Consider the following 14,587-nt stretch of genomic DNA (forward strand, 5'->3'; position numbering starts at 1 on the left):
CGGTTTCTACATTAATCATAGCATCTTGAATGTGCTAGGAGGATAGATTCAAATGTTCTCACTACAAAAATAAATAAATATATAAAGTGATAGATGTGTTAATTAGCTTGAGTGTAGTGATCATTTCACATTGTATATGTATATCAAAACGGTGCTTTGTACAAATTAAACGTATACAACTCATATATAAAATCTAACTTGTGTAACTAATTATATTTGTCCTGTTTTTCAATTACACTTCAATAAAGCTGGAAAAAAAAGGAAGAAATCAATCACAAAACAACACATATTACATAGATTTTGTTTCTATCCAAAAGATGTAATCCATAGACATACAAAAGTGGCTTAGTGGTTACCTAAGGCTGGTGAGAGAGAAGATAGGATATGACTGTTAATAAGTGGAGTATTTCTTTGTTGGGCAAAGAAAATGTTCTAAAATTACATTATGTTGATGGATGCACAGTTTTGTAAATATACTAAAACCAATTTAATGATATACTTAAACACATGTAAATTAGATCTCAATAATTTTATTCAAACAAAAGATAACTAAGTTATTTTTTAAATTCGTAGGAAAAATTGTTTTATTGTAAACCAAGTACAAAGTACTGCAGTGCGAACTCAAATAAAAAGTACTGCTGAGGGACTGGGGTTGTGGTTCTGCGGTAGAGCACTCACCTAGCACGTGCGAGGCCCTGGGTTTGATCCTCAGCACCACATAAAAATAAATAAAACAAAGGTATTGTGTGCAATTAAAGAATAAATATTTTTTAAAAAAGTACTGAGTTGGGAACAGGAAAAATGTTCTTCCATATGCATCAACTGACACCTGGCACTTATATTATGTACTTAATTTTTTTTTTTTTTTTTACCTTTCTAGTTCCTGTATTTGTGTCACTTGGAAAGGGATCTTTTTATCCCACTTTCACTGAATAAAGGTAAAAGCCAAGACATTATCCTCTTCCTAGATACAAGTGGGAAGTAGGGCTTGACAGAGAGGAAATGGGAAAAACTAGACAACCCTCTTCCAAGTATGGATGTGGCATTTGTTTGCAATTAATTCCCAGAATATCCTAAGTGTCTGTGTTTCTATTCTTCTCTCACCTTGTGAACAGTACATGGTGTGTGGGGGTGGGCAGGTGTGCTTTATGTGTGTACACTTTGGAAGGAAGGATTACATAATGTGTACAAGTTGAACCTAGCCATTCTTACATACTAATTTGTCTTTCTGGTACTCTGTACAAAGGTTTTCTTAAACAATATGGAAAATAATCATTATAAAGTTTATTGTAAAATGACTCTAAAAACATGTATGCAATGCTAATGGGAATGTGAATTTCTATAAACTTTCAGGAAGAAAAACTGCCACTTTGTACCAAAGCCTTCCAAAAATTGAACAAACTCTGCGACCCAGAAAATCCAATTCTCAGAATTAATTCTACAGGAAGTATTAAGGATGTGTTCTTTCCTTTGGGTTGGAGTGAAAGATTAGCAACAATTTAAATGTCAATGACCATGGGATTTTCAAACAAATTATAACAAATTAATTTAAAAGAATGGTATGCAGTTTTAAAAAGTGAAGGTCTACAAGATATTTAATGCATGCCAAAGTATTTATATTATCATTAGAACTTTTAAATCTTGCCACAGAATTGTGTGTACCATATCATCTTGAGGTTTGCAGGGGTATATATAGACACATAAAAAACAGGCATTTACCATTAACTCATTATCCATGAAGCAAGAAGCTTGTGTAATTCTTGAAAAAAGGGAGACAGCAAAAGAACATGCCCCTGAATGCCCCATTCTGTTCCCAAAAAAACTTGCCTGGTTAAGGAAACAATGAGAGGACGTCTGGGCCAGAATGTCAAGATACGTATTATCTTGAAGGATACTGACTTTCTCTAATGTGTGCTGGGAATTAGGGCAAGTTAGTGTTATCTGTGGAAAGCTGCTTTCTTGCATGCAAGCCAAGATAGTTGCTCCTTGGGATGCTGGTCATATAAGGAGCTAAGCAAATTAATATTAAACCCTTCTCCCTACTGGTACTGATCAGAGAACCATGGAGAGGGAAGAATTTATCCAGGCATCAGCTTCCGGACAAAGTATCCTAAGGGATAGGAGGTGATACTTCCAGACAAGGTACTGGATGTACTATGTGGGTCAGAGGTGCAGATGTTCACCCTGTTGCCACTGGACTTCCTGATAAAACATCTGTCCAGCCCATCACCATTGGATCTTACCCAAAGGAATTTTTCAGTAACCTTACATCTCATATTTTATGTCCAGGTATCTTCCTTGGTTTCTCAGCAACCTACCCCACTGCACTAGTACAACTAGGCTGTGAACGTCAGAGAGCTATTTGGAGAAAATGAGTCATAGAGAGAAAAAAGGAATAAACACAAAAACAAACTGCAGTGAACATGTTTTCTTTTGCCATCCTCTGTTTTAAATTTTAGTTACAATCAACAGGAAGCCTGGAGTGTGTTAGTAATGATAAGGCTTCCTTTGAGGACCTCAAATGACTTCTGGAGGCCAATTAGCTATTCTGCTTCTTTAAAATAGGAAAAAAATCGACTGAACTTCTTGGTGAGAAGTTTAGATTAGGTTACTGCAGAATGCAAAGGTTGCTCATTTGCTGAGTCTATAAAGTTCTCATGCAATCTTGTCTACTCCAGACTCATGATTCAGCATCCGCAGTGTTCAGGGCACTGGCACAGCTGACAGAAGCTTTGGTTTGTACAAATGCCAGGAAGCACCATTACTGCGCTTGATTTAGCATTGCTGCTCACTTTCCACAGCATTAACTTTTAGGGCCATTCAACAAACCCCCAAGATGCAGCCTAAGACAAGAACTGATGAATAGTAATAATAATAGAATCTGTGGCATACAATTCAAAGACTAAAACACACTTCAAATTACAAATGTGCCCACTGTTAATTGGACAGTTATAGATCCTAAGAAATAGCATGGCCCCTGGGCAGTATTTACAATTAAGGCCACCCATAAATATTTGCTGAGAGGCTACAGACTGAGGATCCCCATGCTCCCTGCTGCACAGCCTGGCAAGCCCACACATGAAAGATGCCACTTTTATGCTGACACTCATTAGCAGTCTAGAAAAGAGCAAAATCAACGATATTTCCCCACTTTGCTTTGTTCCATTTCCTCTCCTGTGTCAATGATATTGATGGATACTGCTAAGCTCAGTGGCACTACCCAAATCAGAGTCCCTTTCTGTAGCCATTCCACAGACTTTCACCGTGACTGGTGGAGATCACTGTGTTTTTTTACTTACAAATGATCTCTCTCTTGCTTTAATTTAAGCCCTCTTTCGCTTCATTGATCCTCCATGAAGAGAAGGAAGTTTAACCTCCAACTGAAGGAAATCAAATACCTTTATATGACAATGTTTAATGACCTTGAGAAGGTTTCTTTCGCTGCCTCAGTTTCTTCCTCCATACAACAAGAGTAATAATATCCACCCCCGTAGGACTGCTGTGAAGATTATGAAGAGAGTCTCACTTAAGTCTCATTTCCTCTTCTTGTCCTCTCCCCTTCTTGGGCACCAAAGTAACTTGTACTTAACAGTCATTCTAAGAGCCCATCTATTCTTATAATTCAGATTCTGTGACTATAAGAGCCTAATTGAGCATCTCCAATCTCAAAAACTGAAATCCAAAACACTCGAAAAACTTTTTAAGCACTAACATGACACCACAAGTAGAAAATCTTACACTATGAGATTCATGCACAAAATTATTTTAAATGCTATATAAAATTATATTCAGGCTATGTGTATGAAATATAAATGAATTTCATGTTTAGACTTGGGTCCCATCACAAAAATATCTCATTATAATTACAAAAACATTGTGAAACTTTTTTTAAATCCAAACCCCAAAACGCTAAGCATTTGAAATAAGGGATGCCTAATTTGGACTGAGGTGTTGATCTGGAAAGTTCAGCCTTTTATACCATTACATAAGATACTGTATGCATGACTAAAACAATAAACATTTCCATATTGTTCTGGATATATAGAATCTCTAATGTTACCTCAAATATTTGTATGTTGTAATGAATTTCTCCTTGTAACACAGTAACCTTGCATAGGAGGCCAGGTGTTTTCGTTGACAGACACACCAAGCAATCTGAGGTGCAGGGGCCTTTCCTGCGATGGGTGTGCTTTCACAGGCTGTTCCAAAGCTTTAAACCATACCTTTGAGTACTGTGGCTTCCCATTTTCATAGTGAATCTCCACGTAATCAGAAGACAGCAAACCACTATAGAGGAAAGAAAATAGAGTGATTTCTGCATCTGAGACCCCGGAAGCATAAAAATAGCCAGCTCAATAAACGAATGCAAGGGGGCAAACCACCAATGGTCACAGTCCACCGTTAGTATAAAGACAGGTCATCACCAAGTTTCAAACACCATCCAGAAACAAATCCGTCTTCAGTCTGCTTAAAAAGACAAGACACAGACAACTGAAGGGTGATTCATTTGATATGTCAATGAAAATTGAACAAACTAAACTGCAAGAAGTAGGAGGAGACAGGAACCCCCCGGCCCCCAAAAAAAATCCCACAATTATATTCAAATAATTGAAATTTCATAAAACCTAACCAGTGAAGAAGAATATAGAACAAGAACTGGCAAGTTTTTTTTTCAATAAAGGTCAGATAAAAATGATTTTAGGCTTTGCCAGCCACCGGGTATCTCTGACAACCACTCAGCTCTGCCACCATGTCACACAGGTAGCCACAGGCTATACACAAATGAACGGTTGTGACTATATTCCAAAAAAAACTTTATCTGTGGACACTGAAATTTTAATTTCATGCTATTTTTGATATGTAAGGAAATATTCATCTTTAGATTTTTTTCAACCATTTAAAAATTTTTTTTAAATAAAAAAACATTCTTAGAATGCAGACTATAAAAAAAAATAGGTAGGTCTGTATTTGGCCTGTGAGCTGTAGTTTGGCAACTCCTCGTGAAAAATAATGGTAAAGAATATAGACTTTGAAGTGAGAGAGAGCAGGCTTAATTCTCACCCAGCCCCATTATTGGTGGTATGTCCATGGGCAAGTTCCCAACTTGCGTCAAATGGGGAAAGTCAAAAGTGTGAATCTCATAGGACACTGGGAGGATTAAATGAATCCATGAATATTAAGTGCTTAGCCCAGAAATCAACACTAAGTATCCAGTAGTAGGCACTGTGGCTATAACTACTAAGACTTTAACTCAAATTCTAAAAATGTTGTTCCCTGAACAATGTGTGAAATATAAAATTTGTATCTCCTAAAGAGCACTGAATTAGGGCACCTGTGTTCCTTTTTGGGTCTGCCACTAAGAATAATGATAACACATGATACTGGCATTTATTGACCACTTGCTGTGTCCAGGCACTGTTCTGAGGGCTACAGAGGCATTAACTCATTTAATTCTAATGGTAACGATGGAGGTCAGTATGTCCCACTTGGAGCCACTGATGTATCCTAAATTTAGGTCTTTGCTTCCTTTTGCAAAAAACAAAAGAATACAACCGAAGATTCCTCAGGTCCCTCCTGTTCTGAAATTCTGACTTTCTATAATTTTGCCACATTAGGAAACCTTGGCATTCTTCTTTAAACGAAGAATGGGAGGACTCTGGTTTTGCATCGTTTGGGGAGCTGCACCTAATGCATTCTATGAGGATCCAGTGAGGAGGGTTGCAAAGGGGTAGCTTAGAGCCAGTCAGCAGTCAAATGAGAACCTCAAGTGTATGACCAGTACTCTGTGCCAGAGGACAACCTTCGCAACACAGAAATACAGTAGATGCTTATACTCAGTCATATTTTCCTATTGAATTCCCCAATTCCTACTGAATTTGCACAATTCCTATTATAAATCAAATGTGTACTGACTGACAACTGTCTACATTCAAAACTTAAATTATAGTATATCTATTAAATCCCTTTTAAAAATTTAAGTACTGGTAAAAGTAATGACATTACTAACTCTATATACATGGGAATGCCTGACAGGGTACAGAAACTCTTTCATTGCCAGTTACTAAGTCAACTACCAGCATCGTGGATGCACATAAACAGGGCTCTGGATGATAACACCTCTCTGAGGAAAACACTGGCAACAGCAAGAGCAGAGAGGTTTCCCTAACTGGATCTAATTGCATCTCTCTACCAGTAATTTCTTGTTTTCAAAATTCTCAACCACACAATTGCTGGTGCAGGCCTAGGAGTTGGAAACAAAGTTATTTTAGACCACTATTTTTGCTTGTGGTTAGAAGAGTAGATAATGGCAGTCAAAACATTTTTCATCAAATCTGATAAAGGTCATTTTAATAATCCTATTTTACCATTTTAAAGGGATTATTTCACTATGGCCATACCTATGTCTATTAACTCTTGAATTTGAGAAATTTTTTGGACCTTTATTTCATTTATTTCTTTTTATGTGGTGCTGAGGATCAAACCCAGTGCCTCACACATGCTAGACAAGTGCTCTGCCACTGAGCTACAACCCCAGCCTGAATTTAAGAATCTTTTTTTATTTAGTTGATTTTATTTTTTAAAATACACAACAGTGGAATACATTACAATTCTTATTACACATATAAAGCACAATTTTTCATATCTTTGTATGTAAAGTGCATGCCAATTCATGTCTTTATACGTGTACTTTGGTTTTTTTGCATTACAATATTATTACACATATATACCACAGTTTTTCATATCTCTGTTTGTATATAAAGTAGGTTGACACCCAATTCGTGTCTTCATACATGTACTTTGGATAATGATGTCCATCACATTCCACCATCCTTGCTAATCCCCTGCCCCCTTCCTTTCCCTCCCACCCCTCTGCCCTATCTAGAATTCATCTATTCCTCCCATGCTCTCCCCCTCCCTATCCCACTATGAGTCAGCCTCTTTATATCAGAGGAAACATTCAGCATTTGTTTTGCGGGGAGATTGACTAATTTCACTTGGCATTATCTTCTCCAACGCCATCCATTTACCTGCAAATGCCATGACTTTATTCTCTTTTAAAAATCTTAAAGAAGAAAAACAGCTACTTTTCAAGGAACCTGTGACAGACACTGACACCTCAGTAGTTTGCCTCGTACAATCTCCTGCTGGAAACAGAATGTTCTGATGTGGCAATTGTTCTGGGTCAGCTCTGAGATGTCCTCCAAATGTTCATCTGTGAGGCAATGCAAGAATTTTCAGAGGTGAAATGATCAGATTATGAGAGTGGTAACCTAATCAGTGAGTGCACTAACCCATTGATATGGATTAATTGGATGGTAACTGAAGGTAGATAGGGTGTGACTGGAGCTGAAAAGTCACTGGGGGTGTGACTTTGAGGCTTGTATTGTGTCCCTGGTGAGTGGCGCTCCCTCTGCTCCCTGATTGCTGTGCTCTCAGCTGCTTCCCTCTGCTGGGCCTTTTCACCATGGTGTTCTGCCTCCCTCGGGCCCAGAGCAATGGAGTCAGCCATCTAGGGACTAGACCTCTGAACCATGAGTCCAAATAACCTTTTCCTCCTCTAACTGTTCTTGTCAGGTGTTTTGGTCACAGCAAAGAAAAAGCTGGCTGAGGGCTAGGGATATAGCTCAATTGGTAAAGTGCTTGCCTCATGTGCATAAGGTCCTGGGTTCAATCCCCAGCACCACAAAAAAAAAAAATAAAATAAACAAACAAATAAAAACTGACTAAAATACCAGTACTGATATATTTAGTAATTATTGATCTAAACATAAATTGAAATTTTTCATTTACCATTTAAGTGTTTGGTTTAGAAGAGTCAATTAATTTGCAGGAACTTCTGAAAGGGAGTTTCTGAACATGTAAACTTCTAAACACCTTTTCAATTATTTAAGTTACAGAAAATCTATATATGGTGGCTACTACCATACTTCTCATGCAGGGTACTCAGTGAAAAATGGATGACCTTTGGGAGTAAAGGGATAAGTATAGGATGAAAGTTCAAAGCCAAGTGGAAGAGAGTGGAAGAACTGGAACAAAGAAACTCTTGAACCCACTCCCTCTGGACCTTCATGGTCACCCTACACCACCAAATAAGTGAAAAGATCATGAACTCTAAAATAGGGCTGAATGGAATTTTACTCAAAATGTAAGGGCCAAGGATAAATCTTAAAGATGCTGAACTCCTAAGAGCAAGAGAACAGCAAGACTATTGAAAGGTGGTAAAGGAGCCAAGAGTGAGGTCAGAGAAGGGAACTGTGGCAGAAATAATGCTGTGTATCCACCAAAAGCCATTTCATTTTTCCCTTCCTGGTACAGAAGACCACATTTTTCACTTTCCCCCACAGTCAGGTTATAGCCAGGAGACTGGATTATGGCTTATGAGAGAGGGGAAGAGATGTCTGCCCCTCTACTGTAACCATTAAAATCCCTGCATGATTATTCAAGCTCTCTCTCTGTGACAAAGCTGGATGCCACAATACTCCAGATGGCGATGGCATAGCTGCAAGATGGATGAGGCTTAGTTCCTATGACAGGATTTGGAGAAGAGCTGCTTTAGGAGAGCCACTTAACCTGCACTTGACCATAATGTGAAAGAAATGATAATTTAATGATGTTAAGTCTCAGATTTCATGGTTGTTACTGAAACCCTGTCTAAACTATCCTAATTCCAGGATTTATCACAAAGAAACCTTTTGAAAATTTATGTTCAAAGAATTTCATAATCATCAGCAAATATATAAACGGAGCTGCTATTATATCTAATCTTTTGGAAATTCACACAAAGAGAGGGATATGCCTTATGGAGGTTTTGCCTTTATAAATATATACATAGGTTTGTTTGAATCCTTGAGTTTGAGATTCATGTGTTTAACAAAAGCAGGCAAGTGAAGAGCCAAGCCAAAACTCCCAAAAGTATACATCTCCCATTACAAGAAGGTTCAGTGAGGACAAGCCAAGAACCTAAATAACTGGAAAAGTTATCAAGATTCCCTAGTACCTAGAAAAGTTATTAACCAAGAATATCCTTGCATGATTTTCATCCTGTAGAGGATGAAAGGGTAAATGATGTCTAGTTTCTTGGAAACTAACTCAAATCCATTAGTTTTTAAAAAATATTTTTTAGTTGTCAATGGACCTTTATTTTTATTTATTTGTTTATATTTGGGTGCTGAGAATTAAACCCAGTGCCTCACAGGTGCTAGGCAAGTGTTCTACAACTGAGCTACAACCCCAGCCCCATCAAATGCGTTACTTTTTTTAAAAAAGAACCATATGTCTTCTTTGGAGCAATCATGATCATGAAGGTTCAGGAGTGGGCTAATCAAGAAAAATAATTGCTCAGAATGAGACAAGAAGGATAACAGGGCCTTGGCCTATAAAAGACCACTAGGAAAGATATGCAGTAGACCACCAGGGAAACCATTTGTTCTTTCTAAGTTAAAAACTCACTTCCATGTAAATAAACAAACTACAGTCTCTAGAAGTCTTTTCTAGGACTAAAATCTATATTCTCTGAAATTATGTGTTGAGCCCACAGTCTATCTCTAATTAGGAAACTGAGAGAACAAGCTCTTCTGAAGGGACCTGGGGGTGGAGGGCATTCATTCCTTCCCCAGTAAAGCAAGGTGAAATGATGATGAATAGAAGCACCAAGGCTCACCAGCCAGATGTTCATATAATTTATCATCTAAATCAGGACATTTCTTGGAGTGGATAGAGGCATATTAATAACTATGCTCCCAAAAGAGACATATAGAAACCAGGAAGGACTGTCCTCAGGAAACTAGGACACATGATCACCCAACCTTAACAGCCATATTTAAAGTACACATATCAAGTTCTACATGAGAGGACAGTAGAGTGTACAGGTGAAACATAATCAAAGGCTGAGATATTACTAACTGAGCAGTCAGTAAATATGTCTCCTTCACCACTGCTTTGGGGTTCTGTGATTACACTTCACATAGCCCCTATTTTTGGAAGGCCCTAGGTAGGTGGCTTAGGTTCCCTCTCTCAGCATGTAACTTCAGCAGGCAGCAGTCCTAGATGTGGGAGTCAGGAAGCCAGGGGCACCAGTCACTGTAATACACTGGACCTGTCTTTGCCAAACAATGTGGTTGTTCTAGGTACGTAGTAGCACAATATTCAAAGTTAATTCTCAGTAGTAAAATATGTCAGTTATCCCTATGTGTTCAAACTGGTAATGACACAAGTAGAGTGAAAACAGCAGATGACATCTGGAAACGGAGTGCCATGAATGCCCATTTTCAGAATGCAAATTCAGTCACCTGACTGCTGCTTGTTAATGCTTACCTTTTCAATTTTTGAAACCCTGATCACACCCAAATGGCCCCTGACAAATTCTTCCAAGAAGTCCCCTGCCACTCCTTCCCACCAGGTCTCACAATCATTTATTCATTCAGCGATGGCCAATGCTGGTCACCATGGAGACCCTCAACTTTACAGGGCCTCAAGCAGTGACATTGTGCAACGGCATTACACCCACTCCCTTGTCCCACTTGAAGGTTTTCTTTCCCTTTTATACACGGAAGGTAATTTGAATTCATCAAGTAATTACCGTATGTGGTAATGAAGATAGACACATGATTTTAACTCAGTACATTCATATAAGCATAAGCTTCTAACCTGCAATTAGGCTTGAGTCCTTATATTGCTTTTGTTTTTTAGCACAACAGACTTAAAAAGTAAAATTATTTTTCAATTACTACCCTTATAAAGTTTAGGGGAAAAAATTTTGATTCACACTACCTAAAATAGTTTTTATGTCAAAAGTTTTTTGAGCTAGAAAATATGTATTCCTGTGTGTGTAAATAATAAAATAAGGCATTTATGCTGGGCAAAATATCGTAGATACAGAAAGGTTGGGAAATAAGAGTGCAGCAATGATGTATGAAGTGGGTGAAAATAATTACAGGTTGGATAGAAGCTTTGTGTTAAGGTAGACAAAGATGCCATGCGAGGCAAGGGCTGAGGTGTGTGGGCATATTTCATAGGAACAGAGCTGCAGGAAAAGAACAATCCCAGCAAGAACAGGACGTAGGGGTTTAAGCTTCTTTGTGATCACAACAGGAATTTAATGACTACCTAAACTACATGAGAAACTACAGCAGAAAGTTCAATGTGTAGGTGCTTCTACATCCCAGGTGATGAGGCCATGCACCATAACACAGTTTAGAAAGCCCTAGTAAAAGGAGCACAAGAAACACGGGGCTGCAAGTTAGTTGTGGAGTGAAGAAAGGAGGAGTTAGAAGAGAAATATGGGATGAACTTGAGGTGGTAATACAGGCTGAGAACCTCCACTCAACTGGTTTGATCCTTCAGCAAGTCAAGTGAGAGTTCCCTTCTAAGCAGGTCAAATGAAGTGGCTAAATAGTCATTGTTATGGATACCAGTGTCTCTAAAAGTAAACCAGATTTCTGAGATTTCTCTGACAGAATCACAAGCTCACAAAATTAGTTTTAACCCAATGGGTTATGAAAAATAAATTTTAAACAGAAAAACTGAATCCAAATAGAGAGGACACATCTTTTGAATCCAGTTACACATGACTGAAATGCTTTCATGCACAAATTTCAAAGCAAATAATGAATATTACAGTCTGTTGAACATTGCTAATCCAGCTTCTTTTCTAACATACCCAATATTTATTATCACAACTACTAAACCAGGCATTACACATAGTGAAAATGCAGAGAATGGAGGAGAATCCATTATTAACCTTGACCTCTCATAACCTTGTCCAGAAGAAACAGCTCTCCTCCAAGTCCAGTTCTTATCACTCCTAGGAAAGAGGTCCATATTTCTTTCATTTTTTAGTCTATTCAGAAAAACTGCACATTTGTTTATACAATATTCTGTTCTTCTCAGGCTTATAGGAAATGTTCAAAGAATAAAAAAAACAATGAAAAAACAATAGAAATAGTAAGAGTTGAGTAAGAAGACCAGTTATGAGATAAATATGCAAAAATAAAATACATTTATATGTAAATAAGTAAAAACAATCTACAAATAATCTGGAGGAAAAATTTCTAGCAATGTCAACAAGTTTTGCATATGTATATATGTAGATAAAATATATGTTCATAAGTATGAGACAGATATATATTCACATACATAGGCATAAATAATCTAAGAATAAATGTAGGTTTAAATAAATGTGAAGAAATGTGCATGTGAAATTAACTGCAAATTGTTAGTTTAAAAAAATAAAACATAAAAGAAGTCATTACTGAATGAATCATAGCCCCTGATTCTCCATGGCAACACTCAATATTATAAAGACATCTATTACCCTCAGCCCACTCTGTAGTTTTAATGTAATTCCAAATAAAATGTCAGGCAGCTTTTTATTTTAACTTGACAAAATGATTCTAAAATTCATCTTTAAAAAAGAATGCTTAAGTCTAGTTCAAACATTTTTCAAATAAAAAAAGAGTAACCAAGAGGACCTTATATTACTCTTACAGTAACTAAAGATAAAGAACACTAGCCTAATTAGACAGTCAGTTCAGGGGGCAGGACAGAAAGACAGTCAAGTTCATATCAAAAACTCAATATATAATAATAACAACATTTTAAACCTATAAAGAATAAAATAAAGAAAAAATGTTTCAGACAAATGACTAAATATTTGGAGACAGTTGGATCCCTACATTACCCCTTACGCCAAACTAAGAATATATGTATGGAAGCTAAATATGTTCTGAAACAAAGCAATATATTTACCATAAAAAACACAGCTGAACATTAAGGAACAGAGGTCTTTTAACATATGACCTTAAACCCAGAAGTCATAAAACAAAACATAGATAAGACTGTAAAAATGTGCAGGCTTCCATAAATAACGAAAGATATACATACCATAAACAAAATTTTTAAACAAATTGAGAAAAAAATGATAAATGTATGAGTGCTGGAGATAAAGCTCGGTGATAGAGTGCTTGCCTAGCGTGCACAAGACCCTGAGTTCAGTTCCCACCACTGCAAAAAGAAAGATATTACGGAAAATATATGAAAAACAAAGTGTTACTATCTATAACATAAAGAGCCCTTAAAAAACAAAACCAAATAAGAACAGTCCAATAGAAAACTGAGTAAAAGACTTTGACAAAATAGAACATAAAAAGTGTAATTCATGGGGGAAAAAAAAAAGAAAACAAGAAGTACCAGTGGAGATCAATCATATATGAATGTACAACTTTACTAACAATAAAAGACCTTAAATCAAAATAACATAAAAGATTATTTTCCTCCTTCAATTTATAAAATAAAAATGAATGATAGTGGCAAAAGCTAGCAAGGACATAGGTAAACCGGTACTTTAGGGGGCATTTGGCAATGCTATCACCCTGGAAGCATGTTCGCCTTTGAGTCCACAAGATCTACTTACAAGAAAATAACTAGACAAATGCAGACACACATTATGTAGATGTGAGTACCTTTATACATACTTTTATAGACACTTCTTCTATTGTTCAAAACATCACTCAAGAAAAAGAACAAATGAGAAAATATGGCTCGTTGGTTTTTTAAAATATGTGTATATTCACGTATTTTTAATAAATGTGAATAATTTTTTAATATAGGTGTATATTACGTATAGGAAAAAGTCTGAAAAAACATACCCAAAAATGTAAAATGAATTACTGCTTCCTGTACAACTTTTATTTTCTTTCCTTTGTTTACTTATGTTCTTTAAAGTATTTACAATGAATATATAAATCACTTTTTAATAACAAAGCACAGTACAAGCTATATTTCTTTAAAGAAAGAAAGGCAAAGTTCCTTTAATAAAGGAATTATTAAAACAGTGAGTAATTCTAGAACCAGGAAAGACACAGGACCGCAGACATTCATAATGTCACCACCAGCCACAAAGAGAGCAGCAGCTGGGCTAGACTGCCTCTGTGTCCCCTGACTCAATTAGATGGACATTCCCTGAACACATGGAGGCGTCCGTGCTATAGGGAGTGGGCAAGGACAGAAAGGGAAAGAAAATGCAGTCCCTACTCTCAAGGTGAATATAAGCTCAGAGATAAAATAAGACGAGGTAGCCCATACCCTAATAAGATAAAAAAACAAATCGTGAAGCAGCCCTCAAAGAAGAAATGAATTTCACCAACTGTTATCAGGAACACTTTAGTAAAGAAGTAGAGCTCAGGCAGGTTCCAAGACACAATCTGAACAAGGAAGTGTGCACAAAGAGCAGACCCTCTAGACTGAAATAGCATGGATGAACACAAGAAGTCAGGCAGGCATATTAAGGAAAAGCTAAAAGGTCTGTTTGACCAGGGCATCCATGACAAGGAGGGATCATTTGAAAAGGCAGATTTGGGACCAGACAGTACACAGGCTTAAGCAAGGACTTGGAACTTTCAAAGGAAAGGGCGCTCTAGGACAGTGCCCTTGGACGTGCAAGGCTATTTATAAAAAGCTGAAAGCAAGCAATGCGGTCTGTGTCCACAGAGGCTGCAAAGACTTTAGGGCCTGGGAAGGCTGCACGCAGATAAGGTTCTTTTACTGGGTCAATTAGAGCCATCAGCAAAGTAATTAATGTCAGCAGCAG

At 37.2% G+C, this 14,587-nt stretch overlaps 1 protein-coding gene across 1 annotated transcript in view; it reads right to left on the reverse strand.

Annotated features, from left to right (window-relative positions):
• Adam23 (ADAM metallopeptidase domain 23) overlaps window positions 1–14,587 on the reverse strand; it is a 164,565-nt gene that overhangs the window by 85,281 nt on the left and 64,697 nt on the right. Inside the window, exon 4 of the mRNA XM_076866096.2 lies at window positions 4,224–4,287. Within this exon, the coding sequence (XP_076722211.1) occupies window positions 4,224–4,287 (64 nt within the window). The remainder of the gene's footprint in view (window positions 1–4,223; window positions 4,288–14,587) is intronic.

The sequence above is a fragment of the Callospermophilus lateralis genome, chromosome 9, assembly GCF_048772815.1.
Source record: "Callospermophilus lateralis isolate mCalLat2 chromosome 9, mCalLat2.hap1, whole genome shotgun sequence".
NCBI lineage: Eukaryota > Metazoa > Chordata > Mammalia > Rodentia > Sciuridae > Callospermophilus > Callospermophilus lateralis.